Here is a 23,836-nt window from a genome sequence, read left to right as displayed (position 1 = left end):
CCACTACTTGATCCGTCTACTGGTGGTGCCAGTTGTGTAAGAACAAAGACAATTTCTGTGCACAGTGTGATGTTTCAACTATGACATGAGTTCAGTGACTCCAGAAGGGCAATAGTCTCCACATCGACCTTATCATAGACCGCCACCTCTGGCTACCATGCCTCTCCATTCCATCCTTGTTGTTTCGTCCCTGCTTGGATACACTTGAGACTAAATACAGAAGACCTAACGATAATACAGTGTCTTGAATCTGATTTATCTCATCTCATCTGTACATTTGATGAAGAACACATGCCATGCTGTCTCGGATAAATTCATGCTATAGCCTTAGCCAAGTAAGTGAAGTGACTTCACTAGCTTTTCTGGTCAGTGCTATCCGGGATCGTTGGGACGTCCATACCCTAACCTTATCCATAACGAAAGACAATACAGTATGTTTTGAAACTCTACCATAAGCCTAGCCATTTAAAATGTCAACTTCAATGGGGTAGGGACTTCCCAAAAAAGCCGGATAACGAGGACCGCTTTTACCTGCACATGTTTCCGGTTACGTAAACCAACTTGCCCGCTGACGTCCTTACAAACATGTACACGGCGCCATTGCCCTCGACCACAAACAAATCGATCTTGTGTATTTAACTCGTATCGCATTCTATCCCCAGCACACTACTACATAGCTAGTAACGCCTTAGTTCAAATACGAGTCACGGCCAGCACCATCCAACGAGTGTGTAGAAATGGCACGTGTTTTCACATACAGTCCATTTCCATCCTTAGGAGTGACAAGGAAGCTTCCAGCCAGTGTCGAAAATAGGCGGTCCATTGTAAAATATGTCTAACCAGTGAAGGCTTGGGTAGAGATAGGTAAAGCCAATCATATTTCCATAGTGGGGTGTTCTGGAGGATTAAAAAGCCAAGTATATGAGGACCAATGGCAACTTTTCCCTCAAAGAGACGATTTCATCTCTACCAACCATCAATACAGATTAGTTATGTCCTATAGCATTTGAAGCATGTGTTGACCAATCACATTTCTGAGATTTGACCACGACTGTCATGGCAGCCAATCTGATTTCGAGAAACACATCTTCGGATCAAGCTTATTCTTCGTGTATTGCTTTGCAACTCTAGCAAGTGGTGAGCAGTCGGATCGTTGCAGTAAGTATAAAAAAAAATATTAGCTAATATTCCTCTCAAATGAATTACAAACAGTTCAAGCTATTTAGATCAAGGTGACACCCGTTTTGTTAAATACGGACGACACTTAGCTCAATGTCTCTTTATTTTTGTCTTGCAAGATTAGACCGTAAGGAATTGAATGGCAGTGACCAGTCGGCTTGTTTTTGCAGTGAAGAAATGTATGCGCCTTTTGTGAAACTGTATAATAAATAAATAATTGTTGTCATGATACTTTTTGTTTTATCGTCATGAACTACCTGCTTCTCGTTTATCCGAAAGAGAACCACCGTTTGAAATGTTATGCCGGAACTAGCTAGCTGACAAACTCAATGACTAGCAAGGCGGTTTAAATCGCCATATCGATAAACTGTTCTTAGCTAGCTAACCTTAGTATGGTGAAGTTAGCTAGGTAGCTAAATTTACCTCCCGAGTTGAGGGAAATATTCTGTCTTTCCTTATTTTCACAAAGACTGACGATATTTTTTATATATTCTGTTTTACTGAAACAACCTTGTTTAAGATGACTGTGTGGCACACATTTTAGAGACAGATGTTCTTTGTAACGTTATTTCAAGCAGTTTGGAATGAACCACCAGCCTGACATGGTGCAGCACGGCGAGCTATGATGGCGACGTGACACACACAGTCAGATTGCGAGGCAAGCGGGAAGAAACACGCATTATTCTTCTTGTCTATGTGCAACGTCCTCTTTTTTAAAAAAAGCTTTCGACTAATTATTTGAGGTCTACTTTAACAATCCGCATACAGTGAAAACTAGCTAGCTACACATTTTTGTACATCTGGAGGGAGGGGGCGGCTGCATCGAGCTTGAAAAGAATGCGTTAAGTAGCTAGCTAGTTTGTTAGCTAGTATATTTATTAATTTGTTCCAGTTTATAGCTATTCTGACAAGTCTTTAATAATCTGCTATTACTATTTTGTTTTACAGCAATCAAAACCAATCGAGCTGGACTCCCTCAAATAGTCTACGATGAAGGTAAGTCACTTTGCTAACCTCAGTTGAAAACAGGAGTGAAGCCGACGCCTCTTTCACTTAGCTTGCAAAGAGACAGGGTCAACTGTATATGGTTGGAAACAACATGTCAACTTGAATATGTCAGAATGTCAGGCATATAATGTTTCACAATTCATTTAAATGTTCTCACGTTTTAATCTAGGCATCACCACCTCTTCCTGAACAAGATATTTAGAGGAAAAATGCAAATGTAACTTCATGTTTATGTGGCATGTGATGGGTGTTACAAGTTCATGCTTCATGGACATTTAATTTAATAGTGGCCGAACTGTTTTGTTCCGAAGTAAGTACAATGGTGCATGTTATGGCGCATCTGTTTTTCTCACAGGCAGCAAACGAGCCTGCCTATCTGACCGTGGGGACTGAGGTCAGTGCCAAATACAGAGGTGCCTTCTGTGAGGCAAAAATCAAGACTGTTAAACGGATGGTGAAGGTTAAGGTAAGAGCACCACACAACTAATGGCTCCATCCCAATGGCAGCCTATTACCTTTTATAGTGCACTACTTCTGACCAGGACCCATAGGGTTGTGGTCAAAAGTAGTGCATTATATAGGTAGTGTGTCATTTGGGACAATGACACTGTAATCAAACAAGGTAGTAAGTGGAATGGTCCATTATGTCAGCAAATGTTGATGTCCACATATTATAACAATATGTTGTTTATATAGACAAGCTGATTGTCCAGTTTCGGGTGACAGTTTTGCTGCAAAAGAACCCCCCCCCCCCTTCTCTCGTATCTAGATATTAGTGTCTGCCAGTGGCATCTTTCAAGTAGAGACTTGTTCTATGAACAGTTTTCCTCAGTTTTCCTCTTGTTTTATAAAGCATTAGGAAGTCTGTAACAGCCTACATAGTACCAGGTACACACTCCAAAAAAGTTAATTTAGTCATGACATAATCATAACGCAACAATAAACACAGGCAATATTGGAATGTTTGGATATTCTGCTGTTAATCAGCAGGTAGTTTGTATTCAATTACTAACCTAATCTGTTGGCTTTAACATTTGGTAATACACATGAATGTACATTAAATAGGGACTGATAATGCTTGGACATTCGATTAGCCAACTCTTGTTTTGTATGTTTTTGAGCTATGGATAGGACTAGGAATTTAAGTTCTGTATTCAAAACCCATTGTGAAAATGTGGAGTTAGTGAACTGGTGAACCTGCTTCTAGTTGATGATGGTTATTGTTTCAAGACCAGATGATCCTCCACCAATCACCAGGTAGCAACATTGTGACCTGACCTCCTCTCTTCTCCATTATTCTCCTTTGCCACTTCCATTATGATTGTCAGAGTTCCCTTGACTGATTGTTTCATGGGGCATGGTAGGTAGCCCCATTGAACTTTCTCCACATTAAACGTAGGCTGTCATTTGAAATAAGAATTTGTTCTTAACTGACTTGCCTAGTTAAATAAATAACTGATGTGAACAATGAGGAAACAGTGAGTTTGCAGTGAGTTTGCACCATTGCCTGGTTATACTATAAGCACAAACCTACTACTGTATCGTTGTCCTCAAGCACTGCCATGTGTAGCCCCTGAATACATGAGTTAATCTAAAGTCCTTTGGGGACAGATCAGGAAGGGAAGAGTTTTGTCTGTTACACAACTGAATTATTTCACCTTGACTGAACTTCTTATCTCATTTATTCTATTTTTTTTGTCTCTCTCCCTAGGTGATGGTCAAAGGAGACACCACCTCGCAAGTTGTTCAAGATGATCAAGTGAAAGGACCGTTAAGGGTAAGTTGGAACTAACTGGCACCACCAAACTTGTCACAGGAAGATAAGGAAAATATTAGTTAGGCCCTCAGTGTCCTTTTGGTTCTCAGAATAAATAATCTGTTAATCACATAATTCTAAGATCTGATCTGTCGGATACAACAATGGTGCTGTGCTTGTGACAGTAGTATATAGAACAGGGACAGTTGTGTACATATTGGGTATTGTTGACGTAAAGCTTATGTATATTGCCTAATTGTAATGGTCATGTGACTAATGCTCTGGCCAAGCACACTGATCACCCGTTTTTCAACAATTGTAAGCATCAATGGTTCCCCGACGGTTCAAAATGGCCTCAGTTTTTCTTTCCTGATGTTTTCGAAGCCCTGTGGTTCCCTTTTCATTGTTTGAACATATTTGATAGGCTTTCACTCTGCTCAGGCACGTTGTTCTTTATTTGGGGGAAGTCTCTTAACTTTTGGCATTTTGAGTTCTTGTTGAAATGGGAGTAAAAGAGCAGAATGTATGAGGAGTCTGTCTCATCCCTTTGTTTTCTTTTGCAGGTGGGCTCCACAGTGGAGGTGAAGAGTGCAGAGGGGATCTGCAGTGAGGCAACCATCAACAAACTCACAGACGCCAGTTGGTACACAGTGGGCAAGTACAGCAACAACACCCAAACTAATATACAATGCCTGCTCTTCAGTTAATTAATGGGTATCTGTATGTCTTTGGTTGCATTTCCCCCTTTTTCTCTCAACTTGCCTAATGGTTAATAACTATTTGTCTTTATGAAGTCCTTAGGAAGTCTCATATTTTGGTGTGACTTTTGCAAGGGGTGCAGTTTTTTAAACTTTTGCAAGGGGTGTTGTTTTTCATGTGTTCCAGTGTTTGACGATGGGGATGAGAAGACACTCCGCAGGACGTCACTGTGTCTGAAGGGAGAAAGACATTTTGCTGAGAGCGAGGTGAAGGGACTAGTATTCTGACCTGACTCTTTTCTTAGCCATTCTACTTGCTGGCCTCTTATGTTACACGTTAACACATTGATTAAGCCCCCTCCTTTCATCACTCCCTCACATCTAGACATTGGACCAACTGCCCCTAACCAACCCAGAGCACTTTGGCACCCCCGTCATTGGGAAGAAGGGAAACCGCGGAGGGAGGAGGTCATCTCAGGCTCAGTAAGTTGACCATTCTTTTACTTTTGGCTATAGGAAACCACACCGTTCTTTGCTTTAGATACAGTTTTATGACTTAACAAGCATTAACTCTTACATTTACCAGTATGATTTTAATCTATAGCAAGCATGCTTCTTTAAATGCTCTGCCTGCATACATTCAGACATGGTCATTTATATACAACAACAGATATATAGGCCCATATAGGCCTTTGTGATTGATACAGCGTTGAGCTTCTATAGAGCTCTGTAGAAGCTTTTGACGGAGACGGATTATAGCTTCTGACCTGTAACGATTCTGTTCTGATGGGGAGTCCTATTGTTCAACTCCTCAGTGCGGACGATGACAAGGAGTCGTCTTCCAGTGAAGATGACAATGAGGACAGGAGGAGGCTAAACGATGACCTGATGGGTAAAGTGGCCAGTGTTCAGACTGGGACAGAGCGGACATCCTGGTACCTGGCCCTGGTGAGTCACAACCTGCACAGCCCCAGTTACACATGCTGTTTCTTTCTCTGCTCTCGTTCACTTTCTGTCCTGCTCTCTTTCTCTCTTGCTCTCAATATGTATGGTATAATTAAATGGCCCTTGACCTTAGCAGCCATTGACAAGTTAGAGTTATGCAGATCAGGGAAGTTTCAATCTTTCACATTCAGCTACACTTGTCCTACCTGCTAATTGAGAAGTGTCATGGAGATGTTAGTTCTGTTCATACAACCACCTGAAAAACGACTCCTTGTGAAACTGAAAGCAAATGGTCAAAAACCCTCCTAGACCTTTGGCCCTTGTTGTATGATTGTTCCTAGCTGTTCTTTATTGTTTCTGTCTAGGTGATATCACCCAGCTGCAATGATGACTTGACAGTCAAGAAGGACCAATGTTTAGTCAGATCATTTGCAGACTCCAAATTGTAAGCGTTGTGCATCCTACTTTTACATCATACAGTTTTCAAGAATTCCCAGTTAATTTACAAACATGTCTTGGTATATGTTTGCCCTGCCATGCAATGTAAATACACATGTATAATGTAAATTGCTGTTGAAGTCTTCTCAGAATTGGTACTTTAAAAAAATTACATCTGAATGCACATTTAGATGTTTGTTGTTTTTCAGTCACACTGTGGCAAGAAAGGAGATCCATGAAGTGAACATGGACAGCATCTCTAAAGCTGAGTTCTCACCGAGGAAAGGTAAGGCTGGCTCACCTAGGGAGCTCAACACTTCCAGTAAGTTTAAAAAATGAATGGTATTATGTTCAACTGAATTGAGATGTAATTGACCTCTAGGCCTAACTCTTTACTTAGGGGTCTTTCACCAAATTGGTTCGGAGTGGTTTTTCCAAACTCTGGCGCATTTCCCACCCTTAGTTCAGTTCGTTGGGACTGGTGTGAACACTATGCACACTAAACAACTCACCGTGGTTCGCTCAAAAAAGGTGGTCTCAGTCCGATACCATTCTTACCGTGGTGTGGTTCGCTGCAGGTGAGAACGCAGTCCAAACCAAACAGGAAAATAACCAAGGAGTATTATTGGTTGTTTGACTGCGTGCATTTGATAAAATGCGTGTAGTACCATTACTTTATCTCTGAAACATTCTGTGAGTAGCAGCGCATTTTGTGATCGCATCCAGGCTATACCGGGGATATAGGCTATTCACATCCCAGTTAGAGTGGTTATTGTGGCTGTTCCCTCCCGAATGTTGTTGGAAGACCAAAGCGAAAGTAATATGAAGTTTGCGACAAGTTATGCTTCTTGGTAATCATAGACGGATTGAACTTGATTTTCTCCAAGAAACAAATGACTTGCATGAACTCGTGGTTTTGTTTGGACATTTAGCAATGTGAAACCGACTGGACCAGATGGGGGGGGGGGGAGACGGACGACAACAATGTAACATAATCTAAGTCTGATTTGAACTATGTGTGAAAGTACCCTTTTTCTGGCTACTCTCAGGGTTGGATGGGGCAGTGCATTTCCTCAAGACCAAGGTAGTTCCTGACAGTTGGAAGATGGACATGAGTGAGATTTTAGAATCCTCCAGCAGTGACGAGGAGGACACAGAAGGAAAGGAGAGTGACGACGATGATGAGGAGGAGGAGGAGGAGGAGGAGAAGGAGGAGGAGGAGGAGGAGGAGAAGGAAGATGCCAATGATGAGGTAAGAAGAACACTGTTTTAGTCTGGAGGGATATTTTAAGACTACACGTAAGTCACTTTCCTTTTAGATGCAGATTAGGCCAGAGCCTTTATATTCAGAAATTAAGTCTTTCTATCAGTTTTGACAAGGCAGTAGCTTATCCAGTGTTGACTGTTTACTGACCTGTGTTATACTCTACTAACAATGACCACTACAACCTGCTTGAATATCTACAAATTTATGGAGAGGGAAAGGAATTTATCCCTCTTTGCTGCATATTCATTTTGTCGTGATAAGCTTTATCTGAGGGCCGGCTCTCAGTAATGTAAACCCAGCTGTGTATTGTAGTGACCTCACCTGCTCTGAGAATGAAGTTGGCTTGGCACCATGCATTCATTGCATTCCCTTTCTGACATCTTGTGGCTACTGAGCCACCTTGATTGAGCCAGACTCTCAATAGACCCTGGGTGTGTCCCAAATGGCACCCTATTCCCTCTTAGTGTACTACTTTTGACCAGGGCCCATAGGGAATAGGGTGCCATTTGGGACTTAGTCCCAGTGTGTGGGAAAGCCCCTTCCTCCGGAACAACAATGGTTCTTTCTGCTCCCAGAGTTTGGGACAAATGGCCATTCGTGTGGTTTCAGACACTGTTCCCATAGCAACTGGCAGCTACTTCCTATCGTTTTAGAGAGGGACTGTGGGGATTGGCTGAGGGCCAGTGGAGGCTCCTGACTCGAGTTCTTTCTACCTCTGCTGCTTGTCATAAAGGCTTTGCTTCTCATGAGTGAAATTGGTTCACTTCACTGTGTATTTGCTTGTGTCTGGGGCGCTTTGTCAGTCAAGGTATAATTCACACATTACATATCACAGCCTACATAGATTACAATGGCATGTTGATTTTCCTTTCTAGTTCCTCCATTTTAGACTACAGTGTACTGTGACCGTATCTGTTTAGTAATATATGTACAGTGCATTCAGGAAAGTATTCAGACCTCAACTTTTTCCACATTTTGTATGGATTATAATTTTTTCCCCTCATCAATCTACACACGATACCCCATAATGACAAAGCAAAAACTGTTTTTTAGAAATTAAAAAAACTAAAATATCACATTTACATAAGTATTCAGACCCTTTACTCAGTACTTTGTTGAAACACCTTTGGCAGCGATTACAGCCTCGAGTCTTCTTGGGTATGACACAGATGGGCCAAGCTTGTAGCATTTGGGCAGTTTCTCCTATTCTTCTCTGCTGATCCTCTTAAGCTGTGTCAGGTTGGATGGGGAGCGTCGCTGCACAGCTATTTTCAGGTCTCTCCAGAGATGTTTGATCGGGTTCAAGTCCGGGCTATGGCTGGGCCACTCTAGGACATTCAGAGACTTGTCCTGAAACCACTCCTGCGTTGTCTTGGCTGTGTGATTAGGGTCGTTGTCCTGTTGGAAGGTGAACATTCGGCCCAGTCTGATGTCCTGAGCACTCTGGAGCAGGTTTTCATCAAGGATCTCTTTGTACTTTGCTCCGTTCATCTTTGCCTCGATCCTGACTAGTCTCCTAGATCCTGCCGCTGAAAACCATCCCCACAGCATGCCACCACCCCCATGTTTCACCGGTGCCAGGTTACCTCCAGATGTGACGCTTGGCATTCAGGCCAAAGAGTTCAATGTTGGTTTCATCAGACCAGAGAATCTTGTTTCTCATGGTCAGATTCCTTAGGTGCCTTTTGGCAAACTCCAAGTGGACTGTCCATGTGCCTTATTCTGAGGAGTGGATTCCGTCTGGCCACTCTAACATAAAGGCCTGATTGGTGGAGTGCTGCAGAGATGGTTGTCCTTCTGGATTCTAGAGCTCTGTCATTGACCATCAGGTTCTTGGTCACATACCCGACCAAGGCTCTTCTCCCACAATTGCTCAGTTTGGAGGGGTGGCCAGCTCTAGGAAGAGTCTTGGTGGTTCCAAACTTCTTCCATTTATGAATGATGGAGGCCACTGTTTTCGGGAACCTTCAATGCTGCAGAAATATTTTGGTACCCATCCCTAGATCTGAGCCTTGACACAATCCTGTCTCGGTGCTCTACGGACAATTCCTTCGACCTCATGGCTTGGATTTTGCAAAAATGTAGAAAAAAAACTTTTCGCTTTGTAATTATGGGGTATTGTGTGTAGATTTCTTAGGACTTTTGAATATATCTTTTTTTCATTTAAGATTAAGTCTGTAACGTAACAAAATGTGGAGAGAGTCCAGGGGTCTGAATACTTTATGAAGGGACTACATAGGGAGCCATATCTATGGTCCTGGATGCTGTGAATAGGTAACACACCGTACAATATGATTCATTGGAAGTTATGATGACATGTTTCTCTTGGCTATCGGATTACCCATTTAAGTGAGTGAGTGTTAAATATATTTAACCATTATATCTGTCCTTGAATTTAACCCACACTAAGTTGTTTTGCCCAAGTGACTGCTTGACAAATAACAGAATGTGCAACGACTTCAGAGGCGAAGCATGAGCTCAAAATAATCTCAGCACCTGACTGACTACTGGCCTTGGCATACATGAAATCTTCCTCTGCTCTAGTAGCATTGCTACTGCTACGGGAATGTATTAGTTATGTCAAGACTGACTGCTTGCATGTCACCTTGTGTACTCTGCTAGACTAGTCAGTAGAGATTCTGACAATGGTTTTTGTCTTTATCATAATTTTTTTTTTTTACCAGGTTAGTTGCGTTGATATTTTGACTCAAGTGTGTTTTTGTCGAGACCGTGTCAAATTAGCAGCACACTCAATGAAGGATAATGGCTATTATAAGTAATTGTCAGTTCATGTCTAATTTGCCTATATAACCAAGGTGTATATTTCCTGCAGCCTGAGGATGAGGCGGACCCAGAGGAGAGGGATCACTTCCTGCAGCAGCTGTATAAGTTCATGGAGGATCGAGGTGAGCCTTCAGACCTGTCCAATTTATCTTCTAGCCTGTCTACGTCCAAATTGCATCCTATTCCCTGTATAGTGCCCTACTTTTGACCAGGGACTATATAGGGAATAGGGTACCATTTTGGGATGCAGCCCTGAATTGTGCATTACCTCACTCACTAACCCACAAGAGTTTGAAACCATTGGATTGATGTAAGAAATATGGTGGACACTCTCCACACCAATCCAGTGCTTTTACATCCTTGAGAGAGTGAATAGGTGCACACGTCAGGGAGAATGGGAAATAATTGGCGAACTTTCATATGACTTACTGCACACACACATTTACTGCATGCACACACTACCTGGCCTGGCTCTGAATTCCCCATCCATCTTTCATTTGATTTCTCTGTAGGTCTTTGTAACCCAATACATTCTAATCACTCATTCAACGACAACCCATGAAATAAAAAGGATTCTCCTGTGATTTTTTTCAATGCCCTAAAATGGGCTACTTTTCCTCTGTGTAGCGTCACTCTGCTCTTCTCATCCTTTCCTCCTCAGGGACGCCAATTAACAAGCCTCCTGTGCTCGGCTACAAGGATCTGAACCTCTTCAAGCTCTTCAGGCTAGTCTACCACCAGGGGGGCTGTGACAAAGTGAGTGCATCATCTCTACAGCTTGCTCTCCCTCCCTCTTCTGAGTCCTCTTCACTGCAGCGGCAGGCAGACTGTCTGGTCTCGTCGTCTAATGTGAACAACCTGTTCTCTCCAGCTTTGCCTTGCCTCTCCTGCACCTCTGTAAGCAAAATTGCAGCGTGTAGCTTTTTAGTGGACTGTCAAGGTCAAGGGGTGTCTGTCTGGCTGGTGTTTTGCACGTCGGCTGCTATGAGGGCAAAGAAAACAGACCTGCAAAAACGACTTAACAATTTGGACTCGCTCGATCAAGTGATGTTGGTAGCGTTTTGTCTCAATACCTCTCTTTCTTTTGTTGAATATATTTTTGATATAGAGTAGCCTACATGAATGGTTATTGTGATGGTGTTTTTTTGCAGATTGAAAGTGGATCTGTGTGGAAACAAATCTACATAGACCTTGGCATTCCCGTCCTAAACTCTGCTGCCTCCTACAATGTGAAGACTGCCTATAGAAAGTAGGTGTTTGATCACTTCACTCAGACTTACAAATTCTCTTTACCAGCTGGTTCTTGCTTTTGAAGCTGTTGAGTCATTTTCTGTGCTTCAAACTGTATTTTAGGCCAGATTACTGTAAAGCACTTGTGAAATATGTTGCTGTAAAAAAGTCTTTATAAATAGATTTGATTGATTTCTGTTTTTATGCACCAAGATTGTTTCAAAGTGTTGTGAGTGATGTCTACTGTGCTTGAGGGAGTGCTAATACATTGTGTGTAGGTACCTGTATGGCTTTGAGGAGTACTGTCGCTCAGCCTGCATCGTCTTCAGGACCATCCACCACAGCGAGGATCCGCCAGCTTCCCAGTCCCAGACAGAAGAGAAGGCCGCCCAAATCCTTGAGGTGAAGGAGTGCCAGGGCCCAACACCATCCATCAAAACTGAGTCTGTTGCGGCCATGGAGGACAAGCCTGCCCAGGAGGAGGCGGCAGAGTCGGGGAGCGAGAGCGACAAAGATGTCTCTTCTCCCAGGGTTAGTAAGAGTTGTTTTTTTTTGGTCGTAATTTGTACATGACACTGAAGACAATTCAATTTTGGACTCTGTTAGATTGAAATCCTGTTTAGTTTCATGGTCAGTCAGTGTGACCAGGGTAGGTTCTCTTTCATTGAGATGGCTTTCTACTGTTCCTTCCCTCGGATCTTCTTTCAATGCGTTTTGAGAAGGAGCCGGAGTGAGGATGCGAGGAATAGAGGAAATACATTTGAGACGGAGCTGTAGGTAGTTTTGCTGCAGGCAGCCTAGGGTTCCTCCTCTCCAGACACTAATCACTTTACTTTCTTCTTTATCTCAGGGGAGGAGACGGTGCACTGTGACCCCGGTCAAAGCTGAGGTGAAGGAGCCCTCAAAGCTGGAGAAGATCAAAGAGAAGGAGGAGCAGAGTGGTGTGGGGGAGACCAGCGGAGAGGAGACTGGAGGTCCGAGAGACGGCACCAGGTCAGATGGAGGGGACACCCCGGGGAACAGACGCAGCCGACGCCTGGAGGAGTCCGATAAAGAGTCTGAGGACGAGGAGGAGTTGGAGGATGAGGAAGACAGCGAGAGGAGAGTCGGAGAAAGGTACAGTTGAATGTTAATGAACTATCAGTGTAAAATAAATGGTGATAGAATTCATGGAATGTTTAAGATTATGTAATAATTAAATGTCACCTCAGGGCATCAAGTCTATTAGATGCCAAAAGTTCATCTTCTCAAGTTCCTCTATTTTGTACTTGTCAGGATGTGGCCATTGAACCGACTAGAATGTCATGAATTGTGTAACACACAAACAGGAGGAATGTGATTACAATCAGTGTGGTTTCACATACTTGCTGAAGTCTTGTGATGTCATGTTTCAGGGTTGGTTTCCTATTGGATGGCAGTGCTGCAGATTTTTTGTTGTTGCTGTAACGTGCAGAGCTAATGGTCATATTTACTAGGAAGCAAACTGACCGAAATGTGGAGGGATTATCTGAACTTGTCCAATAAGAAACTCACATCTTTGTTGTAAAACGGTTTGCTACTGTGTGAACTAATGAATATGAACATTTCTATCGTGAAATTGGAGTAGTGCTTGTAGTACTGACTGAAGAGCTTCTTCACTGAGTTTGAGGCCCTTGTTCGGATTGCTCTACAGTGAGCCCAAGGGTATTTTTTTTAGGACTCTTGTTAGATCACGGAAAGGGGGTCTATAGAAAACCCTTAAAGTGGCAATGTGTAACTTTCTGGGGGACCTGACCAATTTCACATAGATCTATAACTCCCATTTCTACCATTCTACTTGAAAGCAAGTCTAAGAAGTGGTAGACCTGTTCTATGTGTGCTATTTCTATGCTTCATGTTCATCAATCATTTTTTTTTTTATAATGCCCTTACATCAGCTGATATCTCAAAGTGCTGTACAGAAACCCGGCCTAAAACCCCAAACGGCAAGCAATGCAGATGTAGAAGCATGGTGGCTAGGAAAAACTCCCTAGAAAGGCCAGAACCTAGGAGGAAACCTAGAGAGGAACCAGGCTCTGAGGGGTGGCCAGTCCTCTTCTGACTGTGCCGGGTGGAGATTATATCAGAACATGGCCAAGATGTTCAAATGTTCATAGATGACCAGCAGGGTCAAATAATAATAATCACAGTGGTTGTAGAGGGTGCAACTGGTCAGCACCAAATGTCAGTTGACTTTTCATAGCCAATCATTCAGAGTTAGAGACAGCAGGTACGGTAGAGAGAGAGTCCAAAACAGCAGGTCTGGGACAAGATAGCACATCCGGTGAACAGATCAGGGTTCCATAACCCCAGGCAGAACAGTTGAAACTGGAGCAGCAGCATGACCAGGTGGACTGGGGACAGCAAGGAATCATCAGGCCAGGTAGTCCTGAGGCGTAGTCCTAGGGCTCAGGGAGAGAGAGAGAGTGAGCATACTTAAATTGACACAGAACACCGGATAAGACAGGAGAAATACTCCAGATATAACAGACTGACCCTAGCCCCCCGAGACACAAACTGTTGCAACATAAATACTGGAGGCTGAGACGAGGGGTCGGGAGACACTGGCCCTGTCCGACAATACCCCCAGACAGGGCCAAACAGGCAGGATATAACCCCACCCACTTTGCCAAATACACAGCCCCCACACCACTAGAGGGATATCTTCAACCACCAACCTACTATCCTGAGACAAGGCAGAGTATAGCCCATGAAGACCTCCCCCAGGCACGAACCCAAGGGGGGCGCCAACTTAAGTCTTCAGTATTGTACACCAGCATCACAGCTAAAAAAATATTTCTGTTATGCAAAATATATTTCACAGCAGTTTAGATGGTACAATGATTCGCTACACCAGTGGTTTCCAGAACTTTTTATAGTCCAAATGTTGTTTTTTGCCATCATTGTAAGCCTGCCACACACACACTATACAATACATTATTTAAACATAAGAATGAGGGAGTTTTTGTCACAAACCGGCTCGTGGGAAGTGACATAGAGCTCTCATAGGACCAGGGCACAAATAATAATACATAATTTTGCTCTTTATTTAACCATCTTACATATTAAACCTTATTTGTTCATCAAATTGTGAATAACTCACCACAGGTTAATGAGAAATGTGCATCCTTTCAAGCACACCAAACTCTGCAATGTTTGGTTGTATTGGAGAGGGTCTTTTAAATTATTTCCCACAGTCTGCCTGTATTTAGTTTTCATGCTCGCAAGGGGCGAGAATCCACTCTCACATAGGTACGTGTTTTCAAGGGTATCAGTGTCTTCACAGTGCGATTTGCCAAGGCAGGATACTCGTGAGCGCAGCCCAATCCAGAAATCTGGCAGTAGCTTCAGATTAAATACAATTTTCACAGAACCGCTTGTTGCAATTTCGATGAGGCTCTCTTGTTCAGATATCAGTAAGTGGGCTGGAGGCAGGGCATGAAAGGGATAACGAATCCAGTTTGTGTCATCCGTTTCGGGAAAGTACCTGTGTAATTGCGCACCCAAATCACTCAGGTGCATCGCTATATCACATTTGACATGGTCTGTAAGCTTAAGTTAATTTGCACACAAAAAATCATACAATGATGGCAAGACCTGTGTGTTGTCCTTGTTAATGCAGACAGAGAAGAGCTCCAACTTCTTAAAGCATAGCCTCAATTTTGTCCCGCACATTGACTATAGTTGGAGAGTCCCTGTAATCCTAGATTCAGATCATTCAGGGTGAGGGGAATAAACATCACTCAGATACGCCAGTCGTGTGAGAAACTCGTCATCATGCAAGCGATCAGACAAGTGAATATTATGGTCAGTAAAGAACTTTAAGCTCGTTTCTCAATTTAAAAATAAAAAACGTGTCAATACGTTGCCCCTTGATAACCAGCACACTTCTTCTGTATGTTGTAAAAGCGTTACATGGTCGCTGCCCATATCATTGCATAGTGCAGAAAATACACGAGAGTTCAGGGGCCTTGCTTTAACAAAGTTAACCATTTTCACTGTAGCGTCCAAAACGTCTTTCAAGCTGTCAGGCATTCCCTTGGCAGCAAGGGCCTCTCGGTGGATGCTGCAGTGTACCCAAGTGGCATCGGGAGCAACTGCTTGCACGTGCGTTACCACTCCCCTGTCATGGCTTTTGCGCCATATGTACAGATACCAACATGAGCAGCAGCTACATACGGAACGTTAGTGGAATTTGTGGAGGTTAATGTGATTGGATGCTAATTATTTCACTAGGCTACCTATATTTAATATTGTGTTGTTTAGCTTAACACTAGATGGTTTAATTTTATTTTGGCATTGAAACGAGGCTACACAGGCGAGGGGGGGAGAGGAAAAACCTCACCCAAATGTATAGCCCCATTGGAAAATATAAATTGACTGTTTGAAAAGGTGAAGGGGAAAAAAAAGATTTTTATTTTAATTAAAATGTGTATCACATTTATTTTGCGTACCCCCGACGGCATTGCGTGTACATACCCCAGTTTGGGAATACCTGCTCTACACGATACTAGCTTATTTTGTCATAAACTGAAATTAGGTGAACTAAGAGTTTTAGCAACCAGGAAATGGCGTAGCCATTTCTGCATACGCCAAGCTACTTAGTTGCACTATCAGGGTAAAGCAATGTGTTCTACTCCTTTCCATCAGAACCCTGGGCTTTTGCATCTTTGTAGACAGAGGTCAGCTCAGCTGCTCCATTTATGTTGAACAAACTTTGAAGTAGGTGTGCATTCATTAGTGCACGTTGTAGAAAACTGTAGCAGAATGTTATGCAGCTGAAAACCTTTTGCAACAAAGTTTCAAAAGTTCAGTTTAATCCCTCCCAGTTTGGTTCCTAGTTAATACACCATAGTATTGGCAGTGTTTTAATAACCTGCTTTTGGATGTTAGCTTTATTTTTGTGACTGTGCACCGTAAGATTTGAAGGCTCTCAGGGACAGCCTTTAACTGTGTGTGTGTGGGGGGGGGACAGAGGTGAGGACGAAGACTCTGAAGACTCCGTAACAGGGACTAAGGTGAAGGTAAAGTACGGTCGAGGGAAGACCCAAAAGATCTACGAGGCCAACATCAAGAAGGCAGAGAACGATGATGGAGGAGATGTCCTCTACCTAGTTCACTACTACGGCTGGAACGTCAGGTAACCCACGGACACACACCTCCATTTTCACCCACCTGAAAGAGTTTATAGGGATTTTATGATTCGCTGTCTTGATCACGGCAGTATTTTCAGTATTACTTTTCCACCTTTATCTGTTTTTGAAGTGACTGACTTTCAATGTAATATTTTGCTAGTATGTTTATTGTATGTGGTTAGAGCGTTGGACTAGTAACCGGAAGGTTGCAAGTTCAAACCTCCGAGCTGACAAGGTACAAATCTGTCGTTCTGCCCCTGAACAGGCAGTTAACCCACTGTTCCTAGGCCGTCATTGAAAATAAGAATTTGTTCTTAACTGACTTGCCTAGTAAAATACAAAAAATGTGTATAATCTGAGAGATGAGTGGGTCAATGGCTTAATTTCCCCTCTAGGTATGATGAGTGGGTCAAAGCAGACCGGATAATCTGGCCTGTCGACAAGGGCGGAACAAAAAAGAAACAGAAAAAGAAAGTGAAGAATAAAGAGGAAGGCGAGAAGGAGGATGACAAGCAGGGGAAGCTGTGTGGCTTGAAGCGAGGTCGCCCTCTTCTTAGAACCACCTCCGCCAGCGCCAACCGCAGCGTCTCCAAGACCCCCAGCAGTGAGGGGCGCTCCAGCAGCAAGAGCAAATCTGATGTATCAGCCCTGCCCAACGGAGAGGGTAAGAGATCTGATCTGCACCGATCATCAGTATTATGGAGAGGGTAAGACCGTGGGGCTCGTTCAGCAGGCTGCAATCTTATACAATGTTCAGACCGAAATGTATTATTATATAGAACTGATATCGTTGTCTGTCATGTAGAATAGTGAATCATGACAGCTCTATTGATTTGATTTGTCTGTCGGTCTGTGTAAACAGGTACCCCTCGCCGACGCACAAGAACAACCTCTGGGATGTATGACTCGGACAGGGATTCTACCTCCAATGGTAGGTCAACATGCCTCTAGATGCAGTATAGTCACTAGTTTAATTAGGATAACTATGATAGTCCACATCTAAGAATGATTAGAGGGCGTTTCTGGCCATGTGAGGCTGGTTTTACCAGACACCGATTAAACTTAGTCCTGGACTATGAAGCCCTTTTCAGTGGAGATTGATTTTGAGTCCAGGACTACAATTAATCTGTCTGGGGAAACTGCCCCTCGGTGTTTGGGAAGTAATTGTTATTTTAAGGGTTGAAGCATGGACTTTTGATGGATGCAAGCTAACCCTTGATGACCCCCCCTCTCTACTTCTGGTAGAAGAATCGGGGAACTCGTCAGAGGACAGTGAGTCAGAGGATTCTCCTGAGAAGAAGCCTGCGTGGGCGGAGAGGACGGACCCCGCCACAGCCCGTAAGCAGGAGGAGGAGGAGGACCGGAGGGTGGAGAGAGGAAGAGCAGAGGCAGCAGCCGCCGCTGCAGCCCAGGTCGTAGCCCAGGATCAGCCCCCCAGCAGCCCTCAGGAGAAGGAGCAGCAGGAGGACACGCTCCCTGAGAGGAGGGAGCCGGAGAAGGCTGCGGAGCAGCCCCAGGTGCCCCCCATGACCCCTGAACCCGACAGAACTAAGGAGGAGGACCCCCCCACCCCGAAATTCCCCAGGTCTAAAGCAGCACGTAGAAGTAACGTTTGCGAGCCAGAGAGGAACCCCAACAACGACACTGGCTCTGAAACGCCCACCAAAACCACCATCACCACTCCCAACAACACTGAGACCGAGTCGTCTCCCTGCCCGCGTACCCTGAACAGGCAGGATGAGCCCATGGTGGTCCTTCATTGTCTCCCAGCTGAGCACATTCCCAGCATCCCTGACCTTCCCACCATGGACTCTGACACAGACTCAGCTACGGAGGAGGAGATCTGCAGGGAGGAGCGAGGTGTGGCCAAGCGTAAAGCCACTGAGCAGAGGACGCCGGACAAGAAGGTGCGTCTGGACAGGAGGGAAGAGACGACCAAGATGGCGTCGCCAGTCAGGCGGCCCGCTGACTCGCCAGCCAGGCGGCCCGCTGACTCGCCAGAGTGGAGGCTGGAGGCGGGGGGACAGAGAGGCGAGGAGCGCCTGACGCTAGCAAAGGGTAAAACAGAGATGCCTGCCCTCACTCCGGAGGTGCAGTGTCAAAGTCTAGGAGAGGGAGGTGTAGCAGGAGGTCGACCCAGGTTGGAGCAGCTAGCCTCGGGGGTCGAGGAGGAGGTGATGCCCCAGATCGGCCCTGAGGCGCTGGTCTGTCACGAAGTGGATCTGGACGACCTGGATGAGAAGGACAAGACCTTAGCAGAAGACCTCCTAATGATGATGAGTCAAGGGAAGGTCCATGCTCCCCCTCCGTCCAATGCCTCCTCCCACCAGACCCACAACAACCCTCCTCTGTCCTCGGGGGGCGCTGCTCCTCCACGGGTCTTCTCCCCCACCTCTGCCCCCAGCCCTGATGAGTCTCACAGCACCAAGAGTGAGAGCGACGTCCCCATCGAGGTGGACAGTGTAGCCGGGGAGTCTCAGGAGGGGCTTGGTGATAACGAGTCGGCCAACTCAAACTGTTTTGAAGCTAGCACCAGCTCCAGCAACTCCAGCATGTCACTACAGGAGAGGGACACCAAGGACAGAGGTGGGTCACACAAAGAATGGCATATAATAGGCTATCTTAGGGATGTGACAAAGGGCACATTTTTCTTAACATTGAAATTGCCTTCATTTTTTATTTTTTTCATAATTGCAGAATATTGTCCTATTGCGTATGGTCACAATGAAGTTCAATCTACCTCAGTCATAGGCTAAATCTCAAACCCAACACTTGACTCCTAAGCCCTTTTATCAAGGGACACTTAGTTGTTTGATAGCGACCACTCGAGTCTGCAATGAGCGTTGAGACGATGCGCACTCAACGTCCAAACTGCCGCTTACCAATATCCAAAAAATCAATTTGCGAGCGTTGTCCTTCGACCTGTCTTGTGCATGACTCACTTGCTGTGAAACTGGGGCAGACAGACGCATATACTGATAGACAGTGAGAAAGTTGTAAAAAATAATAATAATTACATCTATTCCTGCACGAAATGTGCAATTTATATCGGTCGCCAGTGATTTCATCTGCTGATTTAGGTTATAACTTGTCTTCTGCTTGCTAGCTTCACTGACACAGGGATGGAATTTTAGCTAGATAACTATGGCTGTTGGGCACTGCACTGACAAGCGGCGTGTAGTTATGATAGTTTGACAGCTTGCTGATGAAGTTGTACACATGCTCCCAGCAGTCAGTCCATACTTCAGCATGCTTCCAAAGCACAGCCAGGCAGCAGTAGACTTGGTACTGTACTGACTTGGGGCAGAGCAGGCTGTTTCGCTGCTGTCACAACTCGCTTGCATTTCTCTGCCATTTTTCCAACATGGAGACAATGATCTGTGGCAAATAATTTGATGCATGCATATCTCCTAACGTTACAGCATTGTTGTGTTTAGGTATTTGTAAAATAAAAAAAACATTTAAAAAATACATTTTCTGATTTATGATAGACCTGTTAATGGTCATTTTGTGAGAAATGCACAGTGATTTGGTCCTCTGAAATAAAAATTCTCAATATTCTCCCTTTCACGATCAGGTCAGAAAAGGTTGATGGACTGCCATTTGAGTTCTTCTGCAAAGAAGCAGAAGCGAAACCAGAAACGGCCAAGCACAACATCCAAAATTGATAAGAACGGAGCAGGTAAGTTCAATTCCATTAATGGCAGGTTGTCAACTCACCCCCAAAAAACGTGTCAATGTTTGAATCCTTCTTGGCAGTAATGTGATTTGTGGATTCAAATAAAGTATTTAAAATGTGTGTGACCACAGGGCACAGCAGTGACAGTGAGGACCTGGCTGTCATGGACACCTCTAGTAAGCTGACTCCAGTGAAACACTCCATGTCTAAAGGAACCCAGAAGCTGGTATCTCCCAACAGTAAGGAGCTAGAGAAATATAAGCACAAGGACAAGCAGTCCTCCTTCCCCTCCCCTCGCACGTACAAGTGGACCTTCCAGCTCAGTAAGTTGAACTAACCACTTATCCCTAATCAGCTTATCACACTGATCTCAGGTGTTGAGGATGAGGACTAACAACAGGGGCCGGTTTCCCAGACAGACTAAGCCTAGCGGTGGACTAAAAAAAACAATTATGGCTAGGCTTAATCTGTGTCTGGGAAACTGGCCCTAGGAGTTTGGATTTTAGCCTTAATTTTGTGATTATTCTTAAATGTAATATTGTATTCAGTGTTCTAAATGAAATGGTTTTGAAAGCTGAATGGTCAAAGTGTGTTTTTGTTTTTATTTGTTCCGACCTTTTACAATAAGAACTTTTGTGCGTCTCTGAGCAGATGAACTGGACAGCATGACAAGTGCTGAGAGGATATCCTTCTTACAAGACAAACTACAGGATATAAGGAAGTATTACATGTCACTCAAGTCTGAAGTGGCCTCCATAGACAGGAGGCGGAAGAGGTTAAAGAAGAAGGAAAGAGAAGGTAGGATGGCTTTTCCTCCGTTCCTCCGTCATGTTCCAGAGCAAACTGCTTGAATAGCTTTGTATTGTAATGCTTTACTTGGAATATTTCCTTAGTCTGTTTTTGGCACACATACAGCTGTCGAACGTAGTCTCCCTCTCCTACTATTGTCTATAGCTTTCATTGTAATGTTTTGCTTTGTTTCCATGGTCTCTTTGCTCACAATACTTTGTAGAGTATGAAAGACGGATACAGCTGTCTAACCTGGTCTCTCCTCCCTCCCAGTGTCCCACACCACAGCGTCAACGTCGTCCGGCTCGTCAGACACTGGGATGAGCCCCTCCTCTGCTTCTCCCACTCAGAACACTGTGGCTGTCGAGTGTAGGTGATGACACGCCTCCTCCCCCATGGCGACCACCTTGCCCATCTCTGCCTGCCAGCCCAGCATCCTGCTGCCTCCCTGGAGACACAGGGTACATCTGAAATGGCACCCTATTCCCTATATAGGGAATATATTTTGGCCAGAAGCCCATGTCAAATGACCAGAGACCCTGGTCAAAAGTAGTCTACTATATATGGCATAGGGGTGGCATTTGGGACGCACACACGTACTGACACATAGGAGCAAGCGGCCTAAAGCACTCGACTGCCCCCCTCAGTCTCCTTTCACCCCTTTATCCTTTCTACCGTATCCCGTCCACCACTCTCACTTCCTGCCTCGTAGTCATTTTAGTCCACCTATCACAGTCGTCAGGAAATGGATTCCATGTGAGTTGAATGTAAAGGAAACTACAAACCCAAGATACTCCTAGCCAAACCCCGTCAGACTCTCCATCCTTGGAACAGACCATGGCACTTTTCTCCTCCCGCTCTGTCAGAACCACAGAAACATATAACCTCCTCTGGTTCCCCAAACGGGACCAATCTGGATGCAGTAATGAATCAATGATGTCCCAGACAAATGCAATGTATGTAACCTACAATGTAAAGGGTTCCTACCTATGTTAATAATGGTCACTTAACCAGCTGGACATGGTTTGCAAGAAGGTAAATTATGTTTGCTTGCACCATCAGAACTGCCAAAGTACTAGTGTTACAGCAGAGTGCCCTATTTTGGAAAAATTTGAAATTCAATTGTGAAAGGGAATGTAGTTTACTGAAAACTGCAGCTGTTGTCTTCCACTATTGGAGTGTCAGCACAGATTAATTATGCAAACTATTTTTTAGTTCTTTTTAAGAAAAGGAATTTAAAAAAATAAAAGGTTTACAGTGGAACAAGAGAATGATTTCAGTGGACTAATTTCCTTTGCGAGTGTATTTTGCCGTTTTATATGTAATTGCAGAGTTTTTATTTTAGTATGGAAAATTTCAAAACTATATATCACAGCAGTGAAGTTATTTAATGAAAGATTTCTCGAACTGAAATTGTGTAAAATAAAGTCATGGTTTGCTTTGTTAAATATATTTATTCTGTTAGTGGAGACTTTTGTATTTTTTACAATATAGAGACATGAACCTTCCACAGTTTGGACAATGGGAAAGTATATTGAAATAATGTAATGTGCTCATCTAAAAGCAGACTGTGTTTCAATTGGGGAGCTACTATGCAGTAGATACTGTGTACAAAACATTAGGAACACCTTCCTAATGTTGAGTTGCACCCCCCTTTGCCCGGGAAACTGTTGAGCGTGAAAAACCCAGCAGCATTGCAGTTCTTGACACACTACCATACCCCGTTCAAAGGCACTTAACTCTTCTTGTCTTGCCCATTCACCCTCAATGGTGCACACACACAATCCATGTCTCTAATTTAAGGCTTAAAAATCCTTATTTAAAAACCTCTCAATTGAAGTGATATCAATAAGGAATCATAGCATTCATCTGGTCAGTCTGTCATGGAAAGAGCAGGTGTTCCTAATGTTTTGTACACTGAGTTTGTTTCCCCCCATTTTCAATAGAGCCCACTACTTTCCCTAGATGTTTTTTGGGGAACACCATCATTTGATGGCCTTCACTTTTTCACTTTGTTTCTTGGTACTTGTATTTTATTTTCAACATGAGTTCTGACCAATTAAAAGTTGCATAAGAAGCATGTATGTTAAGCCCAGGGGTTTCCTATGATTTGTTTCTTTTGTACATATTGTCCAAAACCATGTATTTGAAAAATACATTTTACAAACTGTAAAGGATGATTTATTATTTTTAACCTCATCTTTGTACCAGTATATTAAAACCTTTATTTTTCTGTCAAGTTGGTAGAAATGTTAGCACACAGTGTATATATTGAACCCCGTAGAAGAGAATGGAAGCATTCAGAACATTTTAAAATGTTTGACTTGATTTCATTGTGAAAAAAATGTACTTCTTAAAATCGAAGTTGATCTAGGGATTCCTAGATGAAGGTATTATGATTCCCTGAGCAAAGCCATTGTATCTTTGTAAAATAAGCAGAGCTCTCCATTTCTAATAAAAGTGTTTAAATATTTCCCTTGTGCAATACTGGTCATTGACGAGAGACAAATCTGTCTCCAGGGGTTGTCCTGCAGCCACCTCTGCTAAACTCTTACTGTTATTTTTTACATTTTCTGGAGAAATATCTGTAAACAAATTAGCAGTACTCATCTTGTTTTGCCAGGTTGGATTACCTGAGATGCATTTACAGTCAGTCTGACCAATCACATCTAATCCTATTGGTCAAAATATCAATTAGTGAAAATGATCAGAATTTGGCTGCCTGTGTAAATGCTAAGCAGAGTGCCTGGAAGTAGCCCTCAACTGTGGTATATTGGCCATATACCACAAACCCCTGAGGTGCCTTAATTCTTTTAAACTGTTTACCAACAAATCGAACAGTAAGGTTGAGTCATTCATACCTATGGTATATTGTCTGATACACAAATGCTGTGTAACCCAAACTACCCG

At 43.6% G+C, this 23,836-nt stretch overlaps 2 protein-coding genes across 2 annotated transcripts in view; one reads left to right on the top strand and one right to left on the bottom strand.

Annotated features, from left to right (window-relative positions):
• mipol1 (mirror-image polydactyly 1) overlaps window positions 1-831 on the bottom strand; it is a 97,583-nt gene extending 96,752 nt beyond the window's left edge. The window contains exon 1 of the mRNA XM_021573942.2: window positions 532-831. Coding sequence (XP_021429617.1) covers window positions 532-587 — 56 coding nt within the window. The 5' untranslated portion in view covers window positions 588-831. The remainder of the gene's footprint in view (window positions 1-531) is intronic.
• Window positions 832-931: 100 nt separating this feature from the next.
• Window positions 932-23,399, top strand: arid4a (AT rich interactive domain 4A (RBP1-like)). The gene is made up of 24 exons (XM_021573940.2): window positions 932-1,158; window positions 2,128-2,175; window positions 2,543-2,653; window positions 3,899-3,964; window positions 4,507-4,597; window positions 4,829-4,908; window positions 5,027-5,124; window positions 5,457-5,589; window positions 5,952-6,031; window positions 6,234-6,310; window positions 7,074-7,276; window positions 10,125-10,197; window positions 10,737-10,831; window positions 11,227-11,324; window positions 11,584-11,836; window positions 12,156-12,421; window positions 16,299-16,463; window positions 16,854-17,122; window positions 17,321-17,389; window positions 17,704-19,044; window positions 20,036-20,140; window positions 20,269-20,460; window positions 20,789-20,935; window positions 21,200-23,399. Exons 2-24 carry the CDS (start codon window positions 2,170-2,172, stop codon window positions 21,301-21,303), a joined length of 4,122 nt encoding a protein of 1,373 aa, XP_021429615.2. The 5' UTR covers window positions 932-1,158; window positions 2,128-2,169; the 3' UTR covers window positions 21,304-23,399.
• Window positions 23,400-23,836: the final 437 nt, after the last annotated feature.

The sequence above is a fragment of the Oncorhynchus mykiss genome, chromosome 19 (assembly GCF_013265735.2).
Source record: "Oncorhynchus mykiss isolate Arlee chromosome 19, USDA_OmykA_1.1, whole genome shotgun sequence".
Lineage (NCBI taxonomy): Eukaryota > Metazoa > Chordata > Actinopteri > Salmoniformes > Salmonidae > Oncorhynchus > Oncorhynchus mykiss.
The sequence above is the reverse complement of the archived record's forward strand: the minus strand, read 5'-3'. Positions and strand labels throughout refer to the sequence as shown.

Coding starts and splice junctions, on each gene's coding strand:
- arid4a (XM_021573940.2), top strand. Junction 7,277..10,124: donor AGGAAGATGCCAATGATGAG/GTAAGAAGAACA, acceptor TATTTCCTGCAG/CCTGAGGATGAGGCGGACCC. Junction 11,325..11,583: donor GTGAAGACTGCCTATAGAAA/GTAGGTGTTTGA, acceptor CATTGTGTGTAG/GTACCTGTATGGCTTTGAGG.